Source organism: Erinaceus europaeus, chromosome 13 (assembly GCF_950295315.1).
Source record: "Erinaceus europaeus chromosome 13, mEriEur2.1, whole genome shotgun sequence".
NCBI classification, from domain to species: domain Eukaryota; kingdom Metazoa; phylum Chordata; class Mammalia; order Eulipotyphla; family Erinaceidae; genus Erinaceus; species Erinaceus europaeus.
Window position 1 is genome coordinate 83,732,928 of NC_080174.1, and position 27,132 is coordinate 83,760,059.

Here is a 27,132-nt window from a genome sequence, read left to right on the forward strand (position 1 = left end):
GGTATACGCAGTGTCAGGCATCAAGCGAGAAATGGCAGGCCTGATGCTCCATTTGTTGAGCTATTTCCCTGGATGAAAAAGACAAATATTTAAAAACAAAATAAAATAAAAATAGGGGGCCAGGCAGTGGTGCACTGGTTAAGCGCTCACATTACAATGCACAAGGACCCGGGTTCAAGCCTCTGGTCCCCACCTACAGGGAGTAAGTTTCACAAGTGGTGAAGCAGGGCTGAAGGTGTCTCTTTGTTTCTCTCCCTCACTACCTTCCTCTCTCCTCATAATTTCTCTCTGCCTAAATCCAATAATAAATAAGTAAAAATTTAAAATAAATGAATAAATAATAAAATAAAATGGTTTGAATTCTAAATATATTAGTCAACTCTTCCAAATGTTTTAAATCTTAATTCCTTTTATTAACTTTATTTATTGGATAGAGACAGTCAGAAATCAAGAGGGAAGGGAGCAATAGAGAGGGAGAGAGAGGGGCCGGGTGCACTGGGTTAACCACACATAGTACAAAGCCCAAGAACCCTAGTTGGAGCCCCTGGTTCCCTACCTGCAGGGTGGTCACTTCACAAGCAGTGAAGCAGGTCTGCAGGTGTCTATCTCTTTCTCTCCCTCTCTATCTTCCCTTCCCCTCTCTATTTCTCTCTGTAATATCCAATAAAAAAATAGAAAAAAAATTGCCTCCAGGAGTGGTGTATTTGTAGTCAGGAACCAAGCCCCAGTGATAATCCTGGAAGCAAAAAGAGAGAGAAAGGGAGAGAGAGAGGGAGAGGAAGAGAGACAGAGAGACAAAGAGAGAGAGATCTGCAGCACTGCTTCACCAGAAAAGATTCCCCCCTGCAGGTGGGGACCAGTGGCTTGAACTGGGGTCCTTGTGCACTGTAACATATTGCTGAACCAGGTGTGCCAGTGGCCCCTTAAATATTAATTTCTTTAAGCATTCATGATATCAAATACAATGAAAAGGTTAGAATAAATTCCAGATGCATGAACTTGAACTAACTGGTAAAAAGATTTATTTACTGTTGTAATTTTATACTGATGCTCCAAGTTTTTAAAAAAATTGGATTGGGGCACAGTGGGTTAAGCACACATGGTGCAAATTGTAAGGACTGGCATAAGGATCACAGTTCAAGCCCCGGATCCCCACCTGCAAGGGAGTCGCTTCATAGGCAGTGAAGCAGGTCTGCAGGTGTCTATCTCTCTCTCTCTCTCCCCCTCTCTGTCTTCCCCTCCTCTCTCCATTTCTCTCTGTCCTATCCAACAGCAATAACAACAACAACAATAACAACAAGGGCAACTAGGGCAGCAAAAATGGGGGTGGGGGGATGGCTTCCAGGAGCAGTGGATTCGTAGTGAAGGCACTAAGCCCCTGCAATAACCCTGGAGGCAAAAATAAAGAAAAAAAAAGAATTGTATTCATTTATTGATGTGCTCGTTTTGGGTAGAGACAGATAAAAATTGAGATGAAAGAGGGAGATAGAGATGGAGAGAGAAAGAGAGACACCTGCAACACTGTCTCACCACTCATATTTTTCCCCTGCAGGTTGGAAAGCGGGGTTTGAATGCACATCATTACACACTGTCCTGTGAGCGCATTCTGTTAGGTGGTTGCCCGCCCCAGGCCCATTTCAGTCTTTTGAATTTATCCTCTCAAGAGCTGCTTGCTGTTTCATACTATTGCATAACTAATTTAAAAGTTGAATTTGGGGGTTTGGGTGGTGATGCACCTGGCTAAGCATAGATAGTAGTACCAAGTGCAAGGACCAGTGCAAGGATCCGGATTGGCGCCCCCGCTTCCTCACCTGCAGGGGATTCACTTCAGGCGCGGTGAAGCAGGTCTTATGTCTTCCTCTCCCCTTCTCTATCACCTCCTCTCCTCTCAATTTTTCTCTGTCCTGTCCAGTAAAATGAAAATATGGCTGCCGGGAGCAGTGGCTTCATTGTGCAAGCATTGAACCTCAGCGATAATCCTGGAGGCAAAAAAAAAAAGTTGAACTTTTGATTTTTTTCACAGTTTGAGCAAAATCCCATATTTAGACATTTTATTGTATTCTTCATATTCAGTTCTTAAAACCCATTAATTATACTTAATAATTTATGTACAGATTACATGAAAAAAGTCTTAGGCATAGTGGTCAATCTGAAAGTCCATTGAGTAAACTTTACCAGACATGCCTCTCTGAGAATGGTTATTTCTTCAGCTGAAGAAGAGCTTTCCCTCCATAAGCTTCATCTACCTTGCCTGGTATAGAGCAACTCACATTGCATCCTTAATTAATTAAGCAGTGAGAACATTCTTGGAAATGTTGCCAGTGTATTATTGTCCCAGCCGGAAATGCAGATAACAGCAGAAATTTCTTGTTCATGTTGAGATATCAGATATCAGATCATTACTTTCTTTAGTGAAAGATTGCTATCATTCCCATGAGTCTTAGGTTACAATGATCCACTTTGACCTGTGCCTACACTTAGGCGCATTTTTTTTTGTAGCTGTTATGTTGGCTACATTTTAATAGATATTTTTCATACTGTAGTAATCAAAATACTGAATTATAAAATGAGTCATTGCAGGTGCCAGGAAGTGGCACACTCAGTTAAGTATACACACCACACACAAGGACTGAAGCAGGTGTGTGTCTATCTTTCTCTCTCTCTCTACCCTCCCCAATTTCTCTCTGTCCTTTCAATAAAATAGAAAGAAAAAAGTGGGTTACCGGAGTAGTGGATTCATAGTGCTGGCAGTGAACCTCAGCAATATCCCTAGTGACAATAAAAAGCTATTGCAATTTATACTAATTTTCATTAATGATTTGATAATGATTGACAAGATTGTAAGATAGCAGGGGTATAATTCCACACAGTTCCCACCACCAGAGTTCAGTGTCCCACCCCTCCATTGGAAGCTTCCTTATTCTTTATCCCTCTGGGAGTATGGACCAAAATTCTTTATGGGTTACAGAAGGTGGGGCATCTGGCTTCTGTAATTGCTTCTCCGCTGGACATGGGTGTTGACAGGTTGATCCATACTCCCCAGCCTGTTTCTGTCTTTCCCTAGTGGGGTGGGGCTCTAAAGCAGGACAAATTGTTTAATAAACAGGAGCCCAAAGGTAGGGCTAGATAGAGCAGATGAAATTAGGTGTCTTGGGGTGGGAAGAAGCTAGGAAGTCTATTTTAGGTATGTTTCAAGGGTCCTATGTCTGAGCCTGATAACTAACATGCAGGAGGACTAAAAATATTTTCTGGGAAGATGGTTTCAGAGTTGAGAATAGGGCCCGAAAGCTGGATCAGGGCAGAGAATAGCTTCCAATATGAGGAAAGTGTATAAAAACCATTAACTATCTACCCCATCGATCTGACCTGGGGTCCATATCTATTCATATTTAGCACAGGCACCTATATAACTTCTGAGTCCCTATTTTATCCAGATGCACAGGTATTATGGTAAGCAAAAATTTTTAAATATTTTCCTCCCTCCACACTCCCCAAGACTCTCGTCCTCTGGTTAGTTAGCAGGCAGTAATTTGTTTTTTATTTTTATTTATTTATTTTGCCTCCAGGATTATTGCCGGGGCTCAGTACCTGCACTACAAATCCACTGCTCCTGGAGGCCATTATTTCCCGTTTTGTTGCCCTTGTTGTTGTTATTGTTGTCATTGTTGTTGTTGTTGGACAGGACAGAGAGAAATCAAGAGAGAAGGGGAGACAGAGAAGGGAAGAGAAAGATAAACACCTGCAGACCTGCTTCACCACCCATGAAGCAACTCCCCTGCAGGTGGGGAGCCGTGGGTTCAAACTGGGATCCTTACACCAGTCCTTGAGCTTCGCGCCATGTGCGCTTAACCCACTGCGCTACCACCTGACCCCTGTAATTTTACTTATCTTTGTAAAAGGACTTTACAGATGAAATTGTGATTAGTTATCAGTTGACTCTAAGATGGAAATCTTATCCTAATTATATGCACCTAGTGGGTTAAATTAATCACACTGGAGCTCTTTTTTTTTTTATCTTTTTTTGTTGGTTTTTTTAATTTATTTTCTTATTATCTTTATTTATGTATTAGATAGAGACAGCCAGAAATTGAGAGGGAAGGGGGTGATAGACAGGGAGAGAGATAGAGAGACACCTGCAACACTGCTTCACCACTCATGAAGCTTCTCCCCTGCAGGTGGGGACTGGGGGCTTGAACCTGGGTCCTTGCGCACTGTAACACATGCGCTTAACCAGGTGCACCACCACCCGGCTCCCACACTGGAGCTCTTAACAGTAGGTGAGAAAGTCAGAAGAATCACTCAAACACAGTGGAAGAAAAAGAAAAAGTAAGGAAACAGCTGTAGAGTCTACATATTAACATGCGCAAGGATCTGGGTCCCAACTCCCGCCCCCTTCTACAGAGTTCACATAGTTGGATTAATTCCCTTATTCCTGCACAACTCGATCATTCTCAGCGGTCATTTTTTGTATTGATAGCGAGAGACAGAGACATACCGAGAAGAGAGAGAGGGAGAGTGGAAGAGAAAGAACATAGGAGAGATGCCTGCAGTACTGCTCCACCACTTGTGAAGCTTGCCTTGTGGAGGTAGGGACGGGGGCTTGAACCTGCGTCCTCACGGACTATGGTGTGTGCGCTCTACCATGTGAAATACCTCCTGGCCCTTTAGAAGTTCAACTATAAGGTCTAGCAAGAGACTACCTAGAGTGGCCCCCACATAACAGAGAGCAAAGAAACAGGGATTTCAGGCCTAGCAATGCAAGAGACAACATTTACCTGCGAGAAAACTGAGACAGACCAGCCCTCTAGACCTCCCACCTGTAGAAATGTGAGGTGGCACATGTGTGTTATTGTAAACTCTTAAGTTTTAGTAGTGATTTAAAAAAAAAATTTTATTTATGAAAAGGAAATACTGACAAAAACCATAGAAAAAGAGGGGTACAACTCCACGCAATTCCCACCACCAGAACTACGTATTCCATACCTTCCCCTGATAGCTTTTTTATTCTTTTTTTAAAATTATTTATTTAAGAAAGGAGACATTAATAAAACTGTAGGATAGGAGGGGTACAACTCCACACAATTCCCACCACCTGGTCTCCATATCCCATCCCCTCCCCCGATAGCTTTCCCATTCTCTATCCCTCTGGGAGCATGGACCCAGGGTCTTTGTGGGGTGCAGAAGGTGGGAGGTCTGGCTTCTGTAATTGCTTCCCCGCTGAACATGGGCATTGGCTGGCTGATCCATATTCCCAGTCTGCCTCTCTCTTTCCCTAGTAGGATGGGTCTCTAGAGAAGTGGAGCTCCAGGACTCATTGGTGGGGTCATCTGTCCAGGGAAGTCTGGTCGGCATCCTGCTGGCTTCTGGAACCTGGTGGCTGAAAAGAGAGTTAACATACAAAGCCAAACAAATTGTTGAACAATTATGGACCTAAAGGCTGGAATAGTGTAGATGAAGTGTTGGGGGGTACTCACTGCAAACTCTTGTGTACTTCTGCTTTCAGGTATATATTTTGACCTAGTTTATGGATACGTGTGAACATATGCTTTATCTCAGGGTACCTGGTCTATATCTAGGTTTTGGGACTTTGTTAGGAAGTGAACCACCTGGGATGGAATTAGAGAATACTATGAAAGGAAAAGTCTCACCCTAGTAATGAAGCTGAAGGGTTGTCATTCCACACCGGAAGTCTCTGGGCATAGTCTGAAGTGAAGCATGCTGAGGTGGCACTCGTTGCTTTGATTAGGTTGGGATCTGCGGGTGCAGTATTATTTGATATGCATTGAGAGAAGCATGCAGGAAAGTGAGCCCCTCCCTAAGGTTCCAGGACTGGGGGAAATATAGGCTCTATAGTGGAAATGTGAGGTTCCTGCTGTCTTAGGGATCAAGAAGACAGTGGATAGTTATTGTTATCATCACATTATTTGGTAATTGGGTTAACTTCGAAAAGTCCCTTTGTTAGGGTTTGCTGTACAGTACCCAATATCTTGTATATAGCTGTGCCACTGGTTGCTTCTGTTCTACCTGGTTTAGGCTTTTGAGAGAGTCCACATATCAAAGACTCAGCCTATGTATTAAAAAGACTCTGTATTTTTAAAAGTTTGAGACATGCAATCAATTTTTCCCCTCTCATATTAAATAGTGATGTATATGACTACAATTTAATAGTGTACATAAACACCATTCCCACCATCAAAAGACTGTGTCCCATTTCACCAACTCCCCCCCCCCCCCCCCCCGCGCCACCCCGGGAAGCCGAATGTCCACCCTCCCCCTCACCACAGGGTTTTTACTTTGGTGCCCTAAGCTTTCCTATTCTTTATCCCTCTGGGAGTATGGACCCAGGGTCATTATGGGGTGCAGAAGGTGGAAGATCTGGCTTCTGTAATTGCTTCCCTGCTGAACATGGATGTTGACAGGCCAATCCATACCCCCAGCCTCTCTCTCTCTTTCCCTAGTGGGGCGGGGTTCTGGGGAAGCAGGGCTCCAGGACACATTGGTGGGGTTGTCTGCCCAGGGAGGTCTGGTTGGCATTATGTTAGCATCTGGGACCTGATAGCTGAAGAAAGAGTTAACATATAGAGCCAACCAAATTTTTTTTACAGCAACTTAAAGATTACTGCAGATAACCAATTAATCATTTGATGAGCTGGGAGTGGATTTTTTTTTTAATTTTTATTTATAAAAAGGAAACACTGACAAAAACCATAGGAGAAGAGGGGTACAACTCCACAAAATCCCCACCACCAGAACTACGTATCCCATCCCCTCCCCTGATAGCTTTCATAATCCTTATTCCATGTACTTGTATATCTGTGATCTCTTGTTAAAGTCCAGCAGGGTTTGCTTGTTTTCAATGGGACTCTTTCCATTTCTCATGCTCATTCCTCTTTAACCTAAGTCCAGTTTATATTTAAGTGGTACGATGGAATAAGTGGCCAAAGGGATTTAAAACGTATTTGATCTGAGGCTTGACTAATGAGTGCATCTTGTAAAACCAAGAAGAGTTTCTTTGGGAGTCAGGCTATGGTAATGCAAGGAGTTAAGTGCATGCAGTTTCTTGGGGAGTCAGGCTACGGTAATGCAAGGAGCTAAGTGCATGTGGTGCAAAGCACAAGGGTCCTGGTTCAAGCCCCTGGCTCCCCACCTGCAGGCAGTGAAGCAGGTCTGCAGGTGTCTGTCTTTCTCTCCTACTCTCTGTCTTCCCCTCCTCTCTCCATTTCTCTCTGTCCTATCAAACAATGACTACATCGTCAACAACAACAATAAAAACAACAAGGGCAACAAAAAGGGAGTAAATAAATAAATAAATAAATATTTTAAGGAAGAAGAAGAAGAGTTTCTTAAAAGCCAGGACCACATCAGACTTGTCTTTGACTATATTACCAAGCAGATATGTACTAAACCTTCTTGTTTTGTTTTGTTTTGTTTTGTTTTGTTTTAAAACTCAGTGATTCACTCAACAAAAATATTCTGAGTAAAGGCCAGCCACCACGTTGGGTGTTGAGATAAAAAAGAAGAGTACCCTGCAGACTTCAGGAAGCTCACTCTGGACTGGCAAATACACAGTGTAGGAGAAGAAACAGTGCAGATGGCCAGAGAAATAGGTAGAGGAAGGATACCTGCTTCAACTTCAAATATTTGTTGTGGGGGTGGAGTGGAAGAACTATTTGGGTAAAACAATTAAGCTTGAATACAAATGAAATGTTGACAAAATATAGCAGATCTAAGTCCTTGAAGGCAGTTGTTGCTGGAGACAGAGCACGGGTGAGGCTGGGAGATTAGAAAGGGCTAAATCCTTAAAGATATTAAAGATGCAGAAGGTGGGAGTTCTGGCTTCTGTAATCACTTCTCCACTGGAAAATGGATATTGGCAGGTCAACCCATACTCCCAGCTTCTTTCTATCTTTTCCTAGTGTGGTAGGGCTCTGCGGAGGTGAGGGTCCAGGACACACTGATGAGGTGATCTGCCCAGGAAGGCATCTGCACCTTGGTGGCAGATTAAAGGAGTTAGGAAGTTGACATATCAGGCTTGGTGTCTCTGTAGATAATCCATAGGAAAAAGGCAGTGGCAGCATAACATGGTATGCTGGCCCTGGTAGCGCTGATTTCGTTGACGTCAACAGAGAAACATAATTTCCCCCCCCACTTTGGTTGCCCTTGTTTATTTTTATTGTTGTTGTAGTTATTGTTGTTGATGATAATGTCGTCATTATTAGCTAGGACAGAGAAAATGAAGAGAGGAGGGAAGACAGAGGGGGGAGAGAAAGAGAGACACCTGCAGACCTGCTTCTCCGCATGTGAAGAGACTACCCTGCAGGTGGGGAGAGGGGGCTGAACTGGAATCCTTACACTGGTCCTTGTGGTTAGCGCTAGGTGCGCTTAACCCATTGCATTACCGCCCGACTCCCAGAAACACAGATTTCAAAGAGAATGGGGAAGGATCCTTGTAGTCTTAGAAAGAGGTTTGTTTGTTTTGTTTTGTTTTAAAGATATTTATTATTATAACTAGCTTTTTTTCCTTTGAAAATCCCATAGTTAGAATCTACCATAAGGGGGCCAGGCCACCGGTGACACACCTGGTTAAGCACATACATTACAGTGCACAAGGACCTGGGTTCAAGTCTCTGGTCTCCACTTGCAGGGGGAAAGCCTTATGATTGGTAAAGCAGGACTGCAGGTGTCTCTTATTCTCTTCCCCTCAAATTTCCCCCCTCCTTTCCCAATTTGTCTCTGTCACTATCTAATAATAAATAAATAAATATAAAAAAGAATTTACTGTAATATACTTGGTCTCACTATGCTTTTTTGTCATTTAAGGATATCTATTCATAACAATATCATAGATACAGGCAGGACCAAATGATTCTGATCTATTTTTAATAAATGCTTTGAGAATGTTGTATGCTTTTTGCTTTCCTTTTTTGCACAGAGTAAAAAAAGTGTACTTTAAAAAAAATTTGTATGCTATATGTCTTTCTATAGGTTATGCTTTCAAATCCAGAGCTAGAAAATCCAGTGAATCTGGAAGCAGCGAAAGTGCTGACTAGCACTGAACCTACATACAGATCAATAAATCTCAGACTCTGTGAGCAGTCATTATCATGTAAGAGTGTCCACTTACTGTCATCTGCTAATTATTGAATGTTCATATATAGAGAAATAAGTATTCTAGCAAAGAATATCTGTAAGAGAATATTTTCTTTACCAAATTTCCCATAATGAAGTAGTGCTATGTCTCTCCTGCTCTCCCTCTTAAATCAATCAGTGATATATATATATATTACTTTTGTGTTGGGTTTTATTTGGCAAATGCAATTTGATTTGATCTTTTCATGCTAATCAGAAAAATCTGTTAATAGAACTGGGGTATACCCTTTAAGTAACAGTATGTGATATGTATTTTTAAGACTGTCAAAGACTGTGAGTTTAGTGCCTTAAAATGTTATTGTTGGGGCCGAGTGGTGGTGCACCTGGTGCATGTACTACATGCACAAGGACCCAGGTTCAAGTCCTGGTCCCCACCTGCATGCAGAGGGAATGTTTCACAAAGTGGTAAAGCAGGGCTTCAGGTGTCGCTCTGTCTCTCCCTCTCAATTTCTCTCCTATTAAATAAAATAAAGTTAAAAAAATATTATTGTTGTATGGGTGGTTGATGTCAATTGAAAGAGTTCTCTCTAGCCAACATGAAGAGATAACCTCTAATTTTGAGTCTTTGATCCTCAATGAACAGTTCTCAGAATTTGGCCTTTAGTGTCCCAGATGTGACTGGGTCCTTTCCTCTTGATGTTCAATATTTCCTGAACTTCCTGTCCCCAAGTCATCCTTTTAGGAATCTTTGTAAATGGCATCCAAAGCTCTTGACTCTTTCTGCTCTACTGATGATTTTTGTGTGTGTGTGTGTGTGTGTGTATACCTGGACATACCTACTCTCGTTCTACCAGTAACCTCTGCATATACAAGTCTTTCACTTCTTTGGTTAGATTTACTCCTAGATATTTTATTGTTTTTGTTGGCTGTAATAAAAGGAATTGATTTCTGGATTTCAATTTCTTCTTAGTGTTTGCATAGAGGAATGCCACTGACTTTTGAATGTTAATTTTATAGCCTGACACATTACTGTATTGCCTGATGATTTCCAAAATCTTCTTCCTGGATTCCTTAGGTTTTTCCATGTATACTATCATGTCATCTGCAAATAAGGAGAGTTTGACTTCTTCTCTTCCAATCTGTATGCCTTTAATTCCTTTCTCCTGCCTGATTGCTATGGCAAGAACTTCCAACACTATGTTGAATAGTAATGGTGATAGTGGGCAGCCCTGTCTAGTACCTGATCTGAGGGGAAATACTTCCAGTTTTTCACCACTAAGTATGATTCCAGTTAATTATTAAAATTTTTATTCTCTTTATTTATTGGCTAAGAGACAGCCAGAAATTGAGAGGAAGGGGGGGTATAGAGAGGGAGAGAGAGACAGAGAGACACCTGCAACACTCCTTCACCACTTGTGAAGCTTTCCCCCTGCAGGTGGGGAGCCAGGGGCTTGAACCTGAGTCCTTGGGCACTGTAACATGCACTTAGCTCAGCCAGGTATGTCACCACCCGGCCCCTACTAGCTAAGCTCTGTGTCCCCATCCTCTACAGTGATAACCACCATAGCTCGCCCAAGGTCATAGATAGGGGTTGACTACATATTTTTTTTTCTTTTTTTTAAGTTCAAGTGTTTCAAGTTATACCCCACATGAGTGAAATCATCCTGTGGTTGTCCTCCACTTTCTTCCTTACTTCACTCATGATCACTGCTGGTTCCATCCGCTTAGTCCCAACAAACACATTATTGTATTTTTAACTGCTAAGTAGTACTCCATTAAGTATATGTCCCATGACTTCTCTTGTTACTATTTTATTTATAAGATTCAAATTAATGATTTTTACTCCATTATTAAAGGCTTTTCCTCCTCAAACTTTTAAGTATCCCTCATAGTGTCCCAACTTCCCTCAGCCCCCACACCCGTCCATCGGATACTTGAAACTTTTAATCAGGAAGATGAGAAGGCACGCACCAGAGAAATGTGGGGACCATTTGGGCAAAAATGGCTAACCCCACGTGGGAGTTGATACCCATTTTTCACTTCTAAACCCTGTCTTCTAAACCCCACATCTACACCTATTACAATGTCTGGGTGTCCTTCCATTGTTCCTCTCCCCTCCCAGGTAAGGGAAACAGTGCCTGACTTCCTCAGGTATTCCCAAATTATCTTCTGCCTCAATGATGGGGCAAAAAACAGAGGCCCCTGGTCACAAAAGTTCCAGGTCCTGGTGGAACTGGAGCTCAGTGTCCTCTGGTCATCTTCCTATAATATTTTCCCTCTGGGAGTATGGATTAAAATTCTTTTTGAGGTATAGAAGGAAAGAGTTCTGGCTTCTGTAACTGCATCTCTACTGGCCATGGACATTGGCCAGTTGATCCATACTCCACACCCCTAGCCTGTTTCTATCTTTCTCCAGTAGCATAGGGCTCTGGAGAGGTGAGATTCCAGGACACATTGGCAAGGTCAACCCTGGGGATATATATTTCAGTTAGATAACACAAAATTGAGACTGATAATTAATTGCATGAGTGAGACATTCAAGGGACTAGTAATTATCTAATTGTAGTAATCTCTGAACAAAAATTATAGTCTGGACCTATATCTTCAGTGTTCAGCATAGTGTCTGACTGTAAAGCAATAAATAAAGAATTACATTGAATGAATGAAAAACTGCTAAAGCTTGCAGCTGGGGTCAATGGGTATAAAATAGTTCTTCCATGCAAGAAATCCTGGGTTCACTTCTGAGTACTACATATGCAAGAGGGGTGTTCTTGTAGGTCTTATCAAATAAGTAAATACATAAATAGAAAATCTTTAATTCAAGGTTACAGAGATCAAACTGTAGAGTTAGTGTTTCAGTGTGGAATTCCCTGAAGTCCTATTTCCTTGAGCTCCTCACCTTTAATGGGGCATCAACTCATTAACTTGGGATCAAAGCATTCAACATTTTTAGTGCAAAATGGAAAGAGACTTGACTTGATAACTGGACTTGTCTAGGAACTATTCCTGGAAAGTTATTTGGTCACTCATCTGTTAAAACAGTTACCATTTCACATCTGCTTTGCATCTTCATTTCATTCCTGCTATCTTTTTTTGCTCTCTTTAAAGCTTTATACCTTATTTTTATACCATTTTGTATCATTTTATTGAGACATTGGAGGAAGAAGTGCACAGAAAGCCATATATCCAATCTTCCAAGTAAACCAGATTCCTTTCATATTTTTCTTCACAGTGAGAAAGGAGACCTCTACAGGATTTCAGAGCTCTGGGAAACAGTCCAAGTAAGCTTTCCACCCTCCACTTGTTAACTTGTGTCCTAAAGAACTATTGATTCAAACTGTTTATTTTCCTTTATTCATTGAATCACAGCCTTAACTTATAAAAGAAAGATAATGGAGGCCCTTGTTGTTTATCATTGTTGTTATTATTATTGTTATTATTGATGTCATCATTGTTAGATAGGACAGAGAGAAATGGAGAGAGGAGGGGAAGACAGAAAAGGGGAGAGAAAGATAGACACCTGCAGACCTGCTTCACCGCCTGTGAAGCGACTTCTCTGCAGGTAGGGAGCCGGGGGCTCTAACTGGGATCCTTACATGGGTCCTGGCGCTTCACCCACTGTGGGTCTACCGCCTGGTCCCCTTAATTTTTATTTATTCATTTTTTTTTTTTTACTGTTGAGAAGTAAAATGTGTGTGGCCGACATTAAAGATCACACCATTCTACACATCACAAATGGCTAAACAGTTTAGGAGAAGATAAGGTTCTGGAGGGAAATAGTGAGGGTTAGTTAGGGTGCAAGCTGTTCTCTTGTACTGGACGAGAAGACCAGGATGTAAGCAGGGTCTGTGTAAACGTAGGTGATGTCACATGCTGTGCTTTCAGTTTGTGGAATAGTATCAAAAAGCTGCCAGAACATAAGCATTATCTAGTGACTCACACATTTTGTGGAAATTCAGTAAAGCCCACCTGATACTCCTTAAATGTGTCACTATGGAAAGTAGCAAGTAATCATCCTGCATCAAATAGAATTGCGGTACAGAGCTGTTGCATTGCTTCAACATCATGTTATCACGTGTAAAAGAGAAATGCCTCTACAATATCAAAAGACATTTTCACTTTAGTGATGCGATTGATTACGGTGCAGAAAAACCAAGTGTCATTGTTTACTAAGAAGAATAGAGTTGAGGGGGCCAGGTGGTAGCACACCTGATTAAGTACCCATGTTCCATCCACGAGGACGCAGGTTCAAGCCCTCAGTACCTACCTGCAGGGAAAAAAGCTTCTTCACAAGTGGTGAAATAATGCTGCAGGTGTCTTTCTATTCTCTCCCAGCTCAATTTCTTTCTCTCTGTATTCAATAAACAAATGTGAATAGAGTTAGTTGCAAGAATTCTTTATATATCTGGGGTGTTCACCTATTAGTCATTTGCAAATTTTATTCCCATTCCACGGTTGTTTGTTTACTCTATTTCTGACTTCTTTGCCTCTGAAGGACTTTTTTAGTGTAGTGTAGTTGCACTTTTTTTTTTCCACTCCGGGGTTATCACTGTGGTGCCTACATGATGAATCCACAGCTCCTGATGGCCATTTTTTCCATTTTATTGGATAGGACAGAGCAAAATTGAGAGAGGAGGGGAAAATAGAGAGGAAGAGAGATAGACACCTGCAGACCTGATTCACCATTTGCGAAGTGGCCCCCTCCTGCAGTAGAGGAGCCGGAGTTCGAACCCGGATCCTTAAGCGGGGTACTTGCTCTTCATACTATGTGCACTTAACCCAGTCTGCCACTGCCCAACCCCCTATATGTAAGTCTTCATTTCTTTTCAACTTAATATGTGAGTGATTAAAAAATAGGAGTATGACTTCGGATAATTTTTTTAAATATGTATTTTTTCATTTTTTTATTATCTTTATTTATTGGATAGAGACAGCCAGAAATCAAGAGGGAAGAGGGTCATAGAGAAGGAGAGAGACAGAGAGAGACACCTGCAGCCCTGCTTCACCACTCGTGAAGCTTGCCCCCTGCACGAATCCAGGTCCTTGTGCACTGTAATACATGCACTCAACCAGTGCGCCACCACAGGGCCCCTCTGATAAAAATTTTAAAGACCTAAAGAAGGAGAGGTGGACAGTGTCTGGTACTTAGAAAGACTTGGGGGTTTTGTTTGTTTTTATAATGTCACTTGTTACCCAATTTATAGATTTAGTTCACTCTCAAACAGAACTTTAGTTGGGTTTTTTTTTTTTTTTTTTGGTCCTGGAAATTGATAAGGCAGCTCTAAAATTCATCTTTTTAAAAATGTTTACTTGTGTATTTACTGCTTGTTTGTTTAATGTGTATATGAGAGAGATAGGGAACCAGAACACTGCTCACTTGTGGCATAACATGGTGTCTAGTACTGAACCTGTCCTTTCTGGGGCCTCAGGCATGCAAATTAGTGCACTTAACAGATTGAGCTGTCTCCCCCCTTCTAAAAACACATCCTAAAGTGAAAAGAATTTCAAATAACAAGCACTCTTAAAGAACAAAGATTAATACTGGGACTGGACCACCGGTGGTGCACATATCACGCCAGGACCCGGGATCAAGCCCTGGCTCCCTACCTGCAGTGGGAATGCTTCATGAGCTGTCAAGCAGGCCTGCTCGTGTCTCTTTTCCTCTCTCCCTCTCTGTCTCCCCTCCCATCTCAATTTCTCTCTGTCCTGTCAAATAAAATAGAAATAAAAAAAATGGGGAAAAAATGGCCACCAGTAGCAGTGGGTTAGTAGTACCAGCACTGAGCCCCAGCAATAAACCTGGTGGCAATTAAAAGAAGAAGGAGAGGGGGGGTCAGGCAGTAGTGCAGCGCTTAAGCTCACATGGCGCCAGGACCAGCATAAGGATCGCAGTTCGAGCCCCTGGCTCCCCACCTGCAGGGGGGTAGCTTCACAAGTGGTGAAGCAGGTCTGCAGGTGTCTGTCTTTCTCTCCCCCTCTCTGTCTTCCCCTCCTCTCTCCATTTCTCTCTGTCCTATCCAACAATAAGGACATCAATAACAACAATAATAACCACAACAATGATTTTTTTTAAAAAGGCAACAAAAGAGAAAAAAATAGCCTCCAGTAGCAGTGGATTCGTAGTGCAGGCACCGAGCTCCAGTAATAATCCTGGTGGCCAAAAAAAAAAAAAAAAAAGAAGAAGAGGAGGAAGAGGAAGGGGAGGAGGAGGAGAAGGAGAAGACTGATACTTTCAGCTATCTAGATGTACAAACTAAAATAAATTTCACTCTCATGGGTGGGGATAGATAGCATAATGTTTATGCAAAGAGACTCTCATGCCTGAGGCTCCAAAGTCCCGGGTTCAATCCCCCGCACCACCATCAGCCAGAGCTGAGCAGTGCTCTGGTTAAAAAAAAAAAAAAAAAAAATCACTCTCGTAGAATCTAAACTAGTTATTATTGTGTGACAACCCCAAACCCAACAAGACCTGACTTATAGCCAAGACTAAAGGTCATTTCCATTAGACATAATGTGAAAAAAGTGGAGTAGTAGTCAAATTAAATATTATGCAACCATAATATTTAATTTGACAACCTCCAGAGACATAATAATTTGATTGTTCAGGATTTTCAGTTAGAAGTTTGATAGGAGATAGGAATCTAGTTTGAGGGTAGAATGAATGTCTTACATGCTGGAGACCCTAAAGTCAATCCCAGCACTTCAAAGCACTTACAAAACAAAAAAGTCAAAAGAAGTGAAAATTTATCGATGGTCCATCTCTCTCTCCCTGGCCCTGGCCCTTTATCTAAAAAAAAAAAGTCTTTTTTTCTTCTTTTTTAAAAATATGTTTTATTTACTTATTACTAGATAGAGAGGAATTGAGAGGGGAGGGGAGACAGGGAGAAAGACAGAGAGACACTTGCAGACCTGCTTCACCGCTCATGAAGCTTTCCCCCTGCAGGTGGGGACCAGAGGCTTGAACCTGGGTCCTTGTGCACTGTAGTGTGTGCGCTTAGTCAGGTGCACCCCCTCCTGGCCCCCAACAGTCCTTTGATAGAACTGTTTACAGAGAAACAAAAAATGTATTATACATATAATGAGATACTCAAAAGCATAAAGATGCCATGTAACAGAACCTCTGACTGTGCAGGTTCATGCTAGAACAGATTGACAGTGGCCAGATGATAAACAAATCTGACTTGAAAGTATGTAGAATTCAGCCTATAGATTTTGATAATCAAATATACCTTCTCAGCAGAGGCATGAAAGCCCGCAGAACAATGAGGAAGTTATTTAGAAGAGAGAAGTTCAGTCCACAGAAGAAAATAGTAGAACACTTGAGTACAAAAAGTTACTTGTTCCCTACCTGACTTTTTTTTTTCATGTGTTATTTCATTGAATATTCATAACAACCCAAAAAGTTTGCAAATCATTACGGAGAGTGAAGGTAACTTTCTCACAGCTAATATGCAATATCTACCAGCCTCTTTTAAGGCAAGCCAACTGATTCCAGAGCCCTTGTACCCTTTTTTTTTAATTAAGATTATTTATTTATTTATTTATGGGGAAAAAAAAAACCGAGCATTATTCTGGCTAAGAATTGTCAAGGATCAAATTCATGAATTTGTACTTTCAAGTCCAGCATCTACCCACTGTACCCACACTCTGTCCTGATGTTGCATATCTGGAGGTATTTGGGTATTTTGTTGTTATGCCTTGGTTGTGGCTGGTATGTTGCTTCAGTGAAACAGGACTGTCAGGAATCTCTTCTTCCCTCGACGATCTTTCCTATTTCCACTATGGCTTCTCTTTTTTTTTTTTTTAAAGTTTTTTTTTAAATTTATTTTTATTTTTTATTTATTTATTCCCTTTTGTTGCCCTTGTTGTTTTATTGTTGTAGTTATTGATGTCATTGTTGTTGGATAGGACAGAGAGAAATGGAGAGAGGAGGGGAAGACAGAGAGGGGGAGAGAAAGACAGACACCTGCAGAACTGCTTCACCGCCTGTGAAGGGACCTTCCTGCAGGTGGGGAGCTTGGGGCTCGAACCGGGAGCCTAACGCCGGTCCTTGAGCTTAGCGCCACCTGCACTTAACCCGCTGCGCTACAGCCCGACTCCCTATGGCTTCTCTTAACTACGAACTGCTTCCTGGTCTTTCCTAACCACGCTTTTCAAGTTTGTTTTCCCGAATGGTATCATCGATCAACCTTTATGTGGACTTCATCCAGATCTCATATTTTCTAATTCCTTTTTCTCTCAATCACACTCCTAAAGGTCAGACTTAAAATTAAACTCATATTTTACTTCAGTTTCTCTAGACACTTTGTATTAATAGTAAAATTAACTGGTCTTCTGGGCTTTAGAAAAATATTTAACCTCAGATTCTTTCACCTTTTGCCTCCACCAAATCACTAGTCCAGTCAGTTCTTTAGCACTGTCTTAGATTCATTCCTCCCCTTCGCAATCTATTTTCCATCCTAGTATTAACTCCCAGTACCTACCTTCTTCCTGAATCACTGCATTTGTTTTCCACTGTGTTTGGCCCCACTACATCTGACATCTTATACAATCCAGCCTGTATACTAATGCCAGGGAAAAAAATTATTATTTTTTTTAACTCAAATACTGATTTGAAATTTTACTTGCCTGACCTGAGAATTTCTGATTGCTGTCTGTCACCTAATAAATCAAGATGACTGAGTTGATTGTTACCCATTCTCTGTCTAAATCTGAAGACTAAGTGTGATTCAGTCTAACCAGTTTTTTTTTTAATTTATAAAATGGAGATATTGACAAGACCACAGGATAACAGGGGTATAATTCCACACAATTCCCACCACCAGAACTCCTTATCCCACCCCACCCATCCCTTGATAGCTTTCCTATTCTTTATCCCTCTGGGAGTATGGACCCGGGATCATTATGGGGTACAGAAGGTAGGAGGTCTGGCTTCTGTAATTGCTTCCCCCCTGAACTTGGGTGTTGACAGGTGGATCTATACTCCCAGCCTGTCTCTCTCTCTTTCACTGGTGGGGCAGGGCTCTGGGGAGGTAGGGCTCCAGGACACATTGGTGGGGTCGTCTGCCCAGGGAAGTCAGGTTGGCATCATGGTAGTATCTGGAACCTGGTGGCTGAAAAAGAGTTAAGATATAAAGCAGAACAAATCGCTGACTAATCATGAACCTAAAGGCTGGGATATTGCTGATGAAAATTTGAAGGTCTCCATTTTGGAAAATGCTAGTGGGTCTGTTTTAAGTATATTCCAAGGGGCCCAGGACTTCACTAAGTTTTTGCCTGGGTCTGACAGCTAACATGCAGGTAGACCCAAAGTATTTTCTGGGGAGATGGTGTCATAGTTGGGAAAAGGACTAGAAAGCTGGATCAGAGAAGAGAGTGGTTCCCAAATATGGGGGAAGTATATAAATACTGTTATCTGTAAACCCCATCGATTTGATCTGGGGCCCATATTCAGCACAGGAGCCTATGGGACCTCTGCATCCCTGTAGGTCTGAGCTCACATTCTGTGGTCACGGCTAGGAACATTCCAGGCTGCACTCATTTCAGAACTCATCTTCCTCGAGTGGTATAGAGTATGTTGCCCAACCTCCCTTCGAAGAGAATGGGACAGTCCCTACCGTTGTTGATCCACATTTAGGGCAAGGTCCTGGTCTAATCAAATACCAATTCCTCTAGAGTTGGGACTCTCTTCCCCACCCCCCCCATTGTCTCCATGACTTATCATCTGGGTTGCTGTTAATCTTCTTCTTCTGGCCTATATGTCTCTTTCTTTGTTCCAGACCCATATCTCAAGACTCCTTCCCAAGTGGCTCAAAAACAAAATTACATCTCACACCTAGATCATTCTTGCATTTGCTACTACTGCCAAAAAAACACGACTTTGTTTTCTCCAGATGCCTCTCTGAATTGATGTGACTCTTTGTTATGTTCATAAAGAAATAAATAAAGCCATTCTATTTACCAAATCAGAAATACATTTTAATTTCTCTGATAGAATGTTTATCAAATTCAAATGTTCACTTTAAAAATTATGCCCTCCCTATTTTTTCCCATACTCATAAGGCTAAGGATAATTAATATTACATTCCTGTTACTAGATTCCTGTTACTAAAACTTTAAACATCTTTTTTTTTTTTTACACGTAGTATCTCTGTAAAAATGGCCATCTATCTAAATTGTATTGAAACACATGTTGTCTTAATTTAAAGTGCGGTTCCCTTGGTAAAAGTGAAATTGCAAACAAACCCAAAGTGCAAGACTTTGTGCTTTGTATACACAGAACTATACTAAAGCTACACCTTTTAGGGTAATATTTTAATTATCTCGGGAGGCAAAAAGAAAGCCCCTGAAGGCTAACAGATTGAAATTGAACAGGACACCATGGGGGGAAGGGAGCAGGTCACAGGTCGTGGTCAAACAGACAAAAAAACAATGGAGCGATTGTGCCTGAAGATGGTGTATTTTTTTTTTTTTTCCAGGAGACAGTGTGTTGACAGTTTCCTTCCTCTTGGGTCATTGTTGTCTGCTAACTGATCTGTGACAGCAAATTGATCACAAGCTTTTTCATGCAGGAGAGAGAATGCAGCCTTTCATTTTGTTGTCTCTATTGCCAAATGCCCAGAAACATATCATTGGCAAATTAGTGTTAGTTTAGTAGATCATTTAATAGTGTAAAGCAGAGCTCTGCAAGCAAGAATACTGATGGCTCATTTATCTTTAACAAGTTTCAAATTTCTTCTTAAGTGTGATTGCAAAAAGCAATCTCATAATTGGGGGGAGAGAGTTAGTCATTAGTCACCATTTGAAAAGGTGGATGAATTTACACATTGCTCTTGTGACTTCCAAACCTCACACATTTATGATTGAGTTATGAAAATCAATTGCTAACTTGTTCTAACTGAAAAAGTTGCTTCTTTCTCCAAATAACTGAGAATTTAAACTGAATGTAAGACAGGCAGAAGCCTTCTTACTTTTGATGTTTATCAAACTTTTAATGTTTAAATAAGACAGTTGTCAACTGATGAATTCATACACCTAAAAATATATCCCAAAGCAGTGCTGTTTATACAATGTTGATGGTCTCTGTGTTCTAAAAGTCTGTAGGGTTTTTGAAAACATAGTTGTTTAAGGAACTATTCCATCTCCCTATCTTCCCCTACCCTCTTGATTTCTCCATCTCTATCTAATAAGTAAGTAAATAAAATAAAATAAAGAACTAATTTTAAAAAGGAACTGTTTCACTGTTCTTAATTCTTCACAAATCTTAAGACATTACAGTAATAGTAGCAAAGGATTACAAAAAATATAGGCAAGAATTTTAGAAATGAATTGCTTTTACTCTTTCAAAATACCAGACTCTCTATAAAAGTAAACTAGTCTTGGGGCCAGGCCATGGCACACCCAGTTGAATGCAGTTACCGCGTGCGTGCGAGGTCACAGATTCAAGCCCTCGTCCATACCTCCATGGGATGTGGGGGAAGCTTTGTGAGCAGTGAAGCAATGCTGCAAGTGTCTCTTTCTCCCTTCTCTCTTATCTGCCCCTTCCATTTCAATGTCTATCCTTATCTAATAAATAACATTTGTTAAATATTTTTAATTTCTTTATTGGGGGATTAATGGTTTACAGCCAATAATAAAATACAATAGTTTGTACATGCATAACATTTCTCAGTTTTCCACATACCAATTCAGCCCCTACTAGGTCCTCTTCTGCTATCATGTTCCAGGACCCTCCTCCCCCCAGTCCCAGAGTCTTTCACTTTGGTGCAATACACCAACTCCTGTAAGTTCTGATTTGTGTTTTTCCTTCTGTTCTTGTTTTTCAACTTCTGTCTATGAGTAAGATCATCTCATAGTCATCCTTCTCTTTCTGGCTTATCTCACTTAACATAATTCCTTCAAGCTCCAACCAAGATGAGGTGAAGAAGGTGAAATCACCATTTTTAATAGCTGAGTAGTATCCCATTGTGTATATAGACCACAACTTTCTCAACCACTCATCTGTTGTTGGACACCTGGTTTGCTTCCAGGTTTTGGCTATTACAAATTGTGCTGCTATGAACATAGGTCTACATAAATCTTTTTGGATGGGTGTGTTTGGTTCCTTAGGATCTATCCCCAGGAGAGGAATTTCAGGGTCATAGTGTAGATCCACTCCTAGCCTTCTGAGAGTTCTCCAGACTGCTCTCCATAGGCATTGGACCAATTTACAGTTCTATCAGCAGTGCAGAAGGATTCCTTTACCCCCACAACCTCTCCAGCATTTGTTGCTGTTACCTTTTCTGATGTATGACATTCTCACAGGAGTGAAGTGGTATCTCATTGTCATCTTCATTTGCATTTCTCTAACAATCAATGACTTGGAGAATTTTTTCCATATGTCTTTTGGCCTTTTGGGTCTCTTTTTTGGTGAATATTTTGTTCAAATCCTTTCCCCACTTTTGGATGGGATCATTTTGTAACATGTACACTCAACAAGGTACACCACCACCCAGCCCTGGATAGGGTCATTTTGTTGTTGCTGCTGCTGCATTTGGAAAGCTCTTTATATGTTTTGGCTATTAGCCTTTTGTCTGATGTATGGCATGTAAAGATCTTCTCCCACTCTGCAATGGGACTCTTTCTTTGCGTGGTGGTTTCTTTTGCTCTGCAGAAGCTGTTCCAAGTTTGATGTAGCCCCATTGGTTTATTTGTGTTTTTGTCTTCTTTGCAATTGGACTTGAGTCGTTGAAGATGCCTATAAACTTAGGTGGAAAAGAGTTCTGCCAATATTTTCCTCTAAATATTTGATAGTTTCTGATCTAACACCCAAGTCATTAGGAGTTTACCTTTGTGTCTGGTGAAATATAGTGATTCAGCCTCGTTCTTCTGCATGCTGCAACCCAACTTTTTCAGCACCATTTGTTCAAGAGACTCTCCTTTGTCTATTTAATAGTTTGGGCCCCCTTGTCAAAAATTAGATGCCCATAGGTGTGTCAGTAAAATGTTTTCTGTCAAGATTCTATGTGAAACCGTCTACTCTGATGAACTTGCTACTTGTTCTAACTGGAAGGTAACTCATTGCTCCAAAAGTTAAGAATTTAAACTCAGTGGAAAACAGATACATTTACATTTTATGTTTAAATATCTATTTAATTGCACACTAGTGATTTCACATGTCTGAACATTAGCCCAAAATAGTGTTAAAAGAAAATATGCTAACTACTCACTGTCTGGTTTTAATTTATATTTCAGATTTATTAAAGAAGTCTCATTTCATAATTACTACAAAACATGGATTGGAATAGCCACATCAAAATCCTCCACACATGAAAAGACTCTATGTAAGGTGATCTAGCCTAACTCTATGTGTTTTTGCATTTATAGTCTCTTAATGTTTCTTAGTTTGTCTTGCTTTCAAAGACTGGCATATATTCACAGTTTGAAGGTGATGCTAACTTCTCTTTTGGATTCATATACATCCATTCACCACTTTTGATTTTATTTTATTCAGGGGATCAGTGGCTTACAGTGTAGCCTTTAACACATAGGCATAACCTCTCCTCTCCACTTGGTTGGTGTCTAGGGAATACACCAAGATTCCAGTGTTTCTTCATCCTGTCTCTTTCCCTCCTTCCCCAGAGTCTTTGCTTTGGTGCGATATGCCTCTCAACACTATTAATTTAGATCCCCTTGTGTATTGTGTCTTCAACTGAGTTCTGATTAAAATCCAGAAGGCAGCATTGGCAATTGGAACAATTAAAAAGCAAAGACCTCAGTCTTAATGAGGTTCACTTCACTCCTTTCACCTCCAGAAAAAAAAAAAAAGAAATTCTTAGCAGGAGAAACATTGTGATTCCAGGTACAATTATCCTCAAAATCAGAGGACATCTCACGTAAAGAAATAACAAGAAAACATGTGCAAATGAGTCTTTACCTTGTATCTTTAAATTGAATTTAAGGAAAGGATCATTCGTCACCATCATCCAATAGAAAGTAAAAGGACAGAGTAGGAGGACAGAATAACTTTCTGGTCTCATTGAATCAAATATTTTTCGTTCTGTTTCATTATTCAAGTCAGTGTGGATTTGCACACTTGTTAAAATGTGACTAGTTTCAGCTCTCTTATAGATATGTGTCATTTTCTGTAACCATTACCAGTGATATCCTAATTCTCAGACTCAAGGTTTATCATTCAGTATACTTAAGTTGCTCTCTCGTCAGCTATGCTTCTGAATTAGTTGACACTATACACCATGCCCTGTTCTTCCCCAAAACTCCTCTGCCTTTTAGTAAACCCTCCCCCCCAAAAAAACACCTTTCCAATCCTTTCTACTCATCCTCTCTGAAAAACCTCATTTGTAATGTACTCACCAGTAATTTTTTCCCCCTTCAGGATTATTGCTGGGGCTCCATGCCTATACTACAAATCCACTGCTCCTAGCAGCCTCCCCCCACTCCCGCCACTGTTTTATTGGATAGGACAGACAGAAATTGAGAGAGGAGGGGACGATAGAGAGGGGGAGAGAAATACACCTACAGACCTGCTTCACCATTTGTGAAGTGTCCCCTGCTGGTGGGGAGCCAGGGGCTCGAACCTTGCACAGGACCTTATGCTTCCTATTATGTACGCTTAACCCAGTGTGCCACTGCTTGACTCCCTCCCTGCCAGTAATTTTTAAGATCTCATACCTAACCAGGCCTTCTTTGGAATTCTGCATGTGTTTACAGCTGTGCATTGGATACTCACTTAACTTGTGTTCCAGATAGCCCAGACACTAGCTATCCCAAAGTGAATTCATTCTCTTACTCCAAACCAGCCACCCTTCTACTTTTGTTACCCTTTTCCTGCTTGGCCATAGACGGACATTATTGCATGCCCCGGTCTGAAGAAGAGTCAGGAGTTTCCTAGTGCTCTTTGTCTTCCTCGTGAACTCTTGTTGATTTTATCTCGTACAAATTTCTGAGTACTTGCCCTCTACCCCAGCTCTCTGAGCACTGCTTTAATTTGTAATTTCGTCAAGTTCCACTTTATCATTGTGGTTTCCTCATAATTGGTTCCAATAGAACAAATTTTTAACTTTTTCTACCCAAAATTCAAATTCTAAAACACAAATAAGAGCAAAAAATAGCACTCGGCCCAAGAAATATATAAAACAAAAGCAAGTCAGTATCTTCTTTTGAAAAAAAATGTATTTATTCCCTTTTGTCTTGCCCTTGATTTTTTTTATTGTGTAGTTATTGTTATTGATGTTGTCATCATTAGATAGGACAGAGAAAAATGAAGTCAAAAAATAATGAGATAAAATCAATAATTTCTTGAAGATATTTTCAGAAACATGGTCTTGCAACTAGGAGTCTGGCTCAGTAGGTGAAATCTTGTGATGCTTCTCAGCAGGAAAAACATAGGACTTGCACATATGAGGCCCCATGTTTGATCCCTGACATTTCATGCTTTCCCATGAAATCATAAATGTGTTTTTTTTTTTTCAAAGAAACAACTACACAGTATTTAGCGACTCGGTCGGTATGAAGAGCTTTATCAGTTTTGATGCCATGAGACAAGAATGTTCACTTTAGTTCAGAGACTCATAGCTAATTGCTGATTATCAATGCAGTGTGTGGGTTTGAGGACCACGACCGTCTAGCCAAGGAACACTGAGAAGCTCAGTGGGTTTCAGGAGGGGATGGCCCTTAGCAAATATTTAAAGACAATTGACACACCAGACTCAAGCTCTTACAAACAAACAAACAAACAAAAAATCCAGTTATTCTAAGATAGCTCCTAGTGGAATAACATATAAATACATACAGGTCCTGAGGAACAAACTGCCCAAACAAAACACAGTCACAGGCCAAAGCAGAAAGAAATTTGGAAATAATCATCTTGCAATAAAGAATTTTTAAAATGGAAAGAAATAATGAAACACCACTGCAGCTTCTTGTTCAAAAAGAGTTTTACACCAACATGTTTGCTTTTGTTCTTATGGCTATATTTCCCAGAAACATATGCAATTCATCCCTCTTTGAGAAGGTACTGAGAGCCATGGGTGTGAGATTTCACAATCCTCCTGTCTCTTCTTCCCATGGGGATTGGTTATAAAAATGTTACCAGAGATTTCATTCAACATTAACCACTACTTATATTTTTATGTCAATATAAACCAAACATGTTCTGCTGGATATTTTGGTTATGGATAGTTCAACTGAATGAAACCCAATTATATATATATATATATATATATATATTTTTTTTTTTTTTAAGACCTAATTTTCTGAAAAAGATAGGGGTGGCATTTTTACATTTTACAGTGCTTTTTAAAATTTTTTTTAAATCTTCATTTATTTGATAGAGACAGCCAGAAGTTGAGAGGAAAGGGGAGACAGAGGGAGGAGACAGACACCTGCAGCACTGCGTCACCACTTGTGAAGCCTCACTTGTTCGAGCCCCAGGTCACCCTGCAGGTGGGGACCAGGGGATCGAACCCAGGTCCTTGCACACTGTAACATGTGCATTCAACCAGGTGTGCCACCGCCTGGCCCCTTTGCAGTGCTTTATAAACTATTCAGAAAGAGGAGAGTGGACTGGGGAGACAACATAGCAGTTATGCCAAAGACTGATGCCTGAGGCTCTGAGGCCCTAGGTTCAATCTGCAGCACCACCATAAGCCAGAACTGAGCAATGTCTAGTCTTTCTCCCTGTATTTTTTCTCTGTATCTCTCTCACACATTAAAATAAATTAAAACAAAAATTAAACAGCAGACCAGACATGCACCTATTTAAGCACAGCTATTACTAAGTGCTAGAGTCTTCACTCCCTACCTGCAACGGGGAAGCTTCAGGAATGGTGAAGGAAGTCTGTGGGTGGCTTATCTTTTTCTCTCCCTCTCTTTCTCTCCTCCCCTCTCAGTTTCTCTCTGTCCCATTTAATAAAAATTTGAGGAAAAAGTGCCACTGGGAGCATTATATTCATAATGCCAGCATCAAGCCCCAGCAATAACCTTGGTGGAATAAAACTTTTTTAAAAGTATATATTTAAATAGAAAAAGTAGCAGGCAGGGAAACCTCATATAAATTCATTTCTTTTTTTAAAAAAAATTGTATTAGTAATTTAAAATGGTTTAAAAGATTATAGAGGTATAATTCTTTTTTTTTGTTTGTTTTTGTTTTTGTACCAGAGCACCATTCAGCTCTGGTTTATGGTAGTGCAGGGGACTGAACCTGGGACTTTGGAACCTCAGGCATGAGAGTCGGTTTGCATAATTATTATGCTATCTACCTTCGCCCTGAGGTATAATTCTTTACCCACCACCGCAGGAATAACCACAAAGTCTTAGCAAGTTTGATTACATTTTTTTTACAAGCTCAGATGTTTCAATTCTTTTTTTTATTATTATTATTATCTTTATTTATTTGATAGAGACAGCCAGAAATTGAGAGGAAAGTGGGTGATTGAGAGGAAGGGAGACGGACACCTGTAGTCCTACTTCACCACTTGCAAAGCTTTCCCCCTGCAGGTGGGAGAAAACCCGGGTCCTTTTACATATTACACATTGTAACATGTGCACTCAACCAGGTGTGCCATCACCTGGCCTCAGGTGTTTCAATTCTTTATATTGCATATGTAAGCAGAAACCATTGGTATTGGTTCTGCAGAGAAATACAGGTCATTTGGTAACAGATATAAACTATTGTAATGAGAATCCTTCAACACACACACACCTAAGGACAAATCTCCCTGATCTTGCCTCTTCCCTACTTTTTTTTTTTTTTTTAATGTAGAGTCAGGGGGTGGGAAGTAGCACAATCATTATGCAAAACAGTTTCTTGCCTGAGGCTCCAGAGTGTCAGGTGCAGTCCCACACACCACCATAAGACAGAGCTGAAAGGTACTCTAGTGAAAAGGAAGTAAGTCTGGGCTAGGTGGTGGCCCACCTGGGTGAATGCTTTGTTACAATGAGCAAAACCCTCGGCCCTCCCCTGCAGGGGGAAAGCTTTGGGAGTGGTGAAGCAGTGTTGCAGGTGTCTCTCTGTCTCTCTCCCTCTCTGTCACCACCCCCTTC

The 27,132-nt window shown here is 40.8% G+C and overlaps 1 protein-coding gene across 1 annotated transcript in view; it reads left to right on the plus strand.

Annotated features, from left to right (window-relative positions):
• UBE2U (ubiquitin conjugating enzyme E2 U) overlaps positions 1-27,132 on the plus strand; it is a 46,819-nt gene that overhangs the window by 12,259 nt on the left and 7,428 nt on the right. Inside the window, exons 5-7 of the mRNA XM_060204957.1 lie at positions 8,986-9,106; positions 12,323-12,371; positions 22,324-22,412. Of these exons, the coding sequence (XP_060060940.1) occupies positions 8,986-9,106; positions 12,323-12,371; positions 22,324-22,412 (259 nt within the window). The remainder of the gene's footprint in view (positions 1-8,985; positions 9,107-12,322; positions 12,372-22,323; positions 22,413-27,132) is intronic.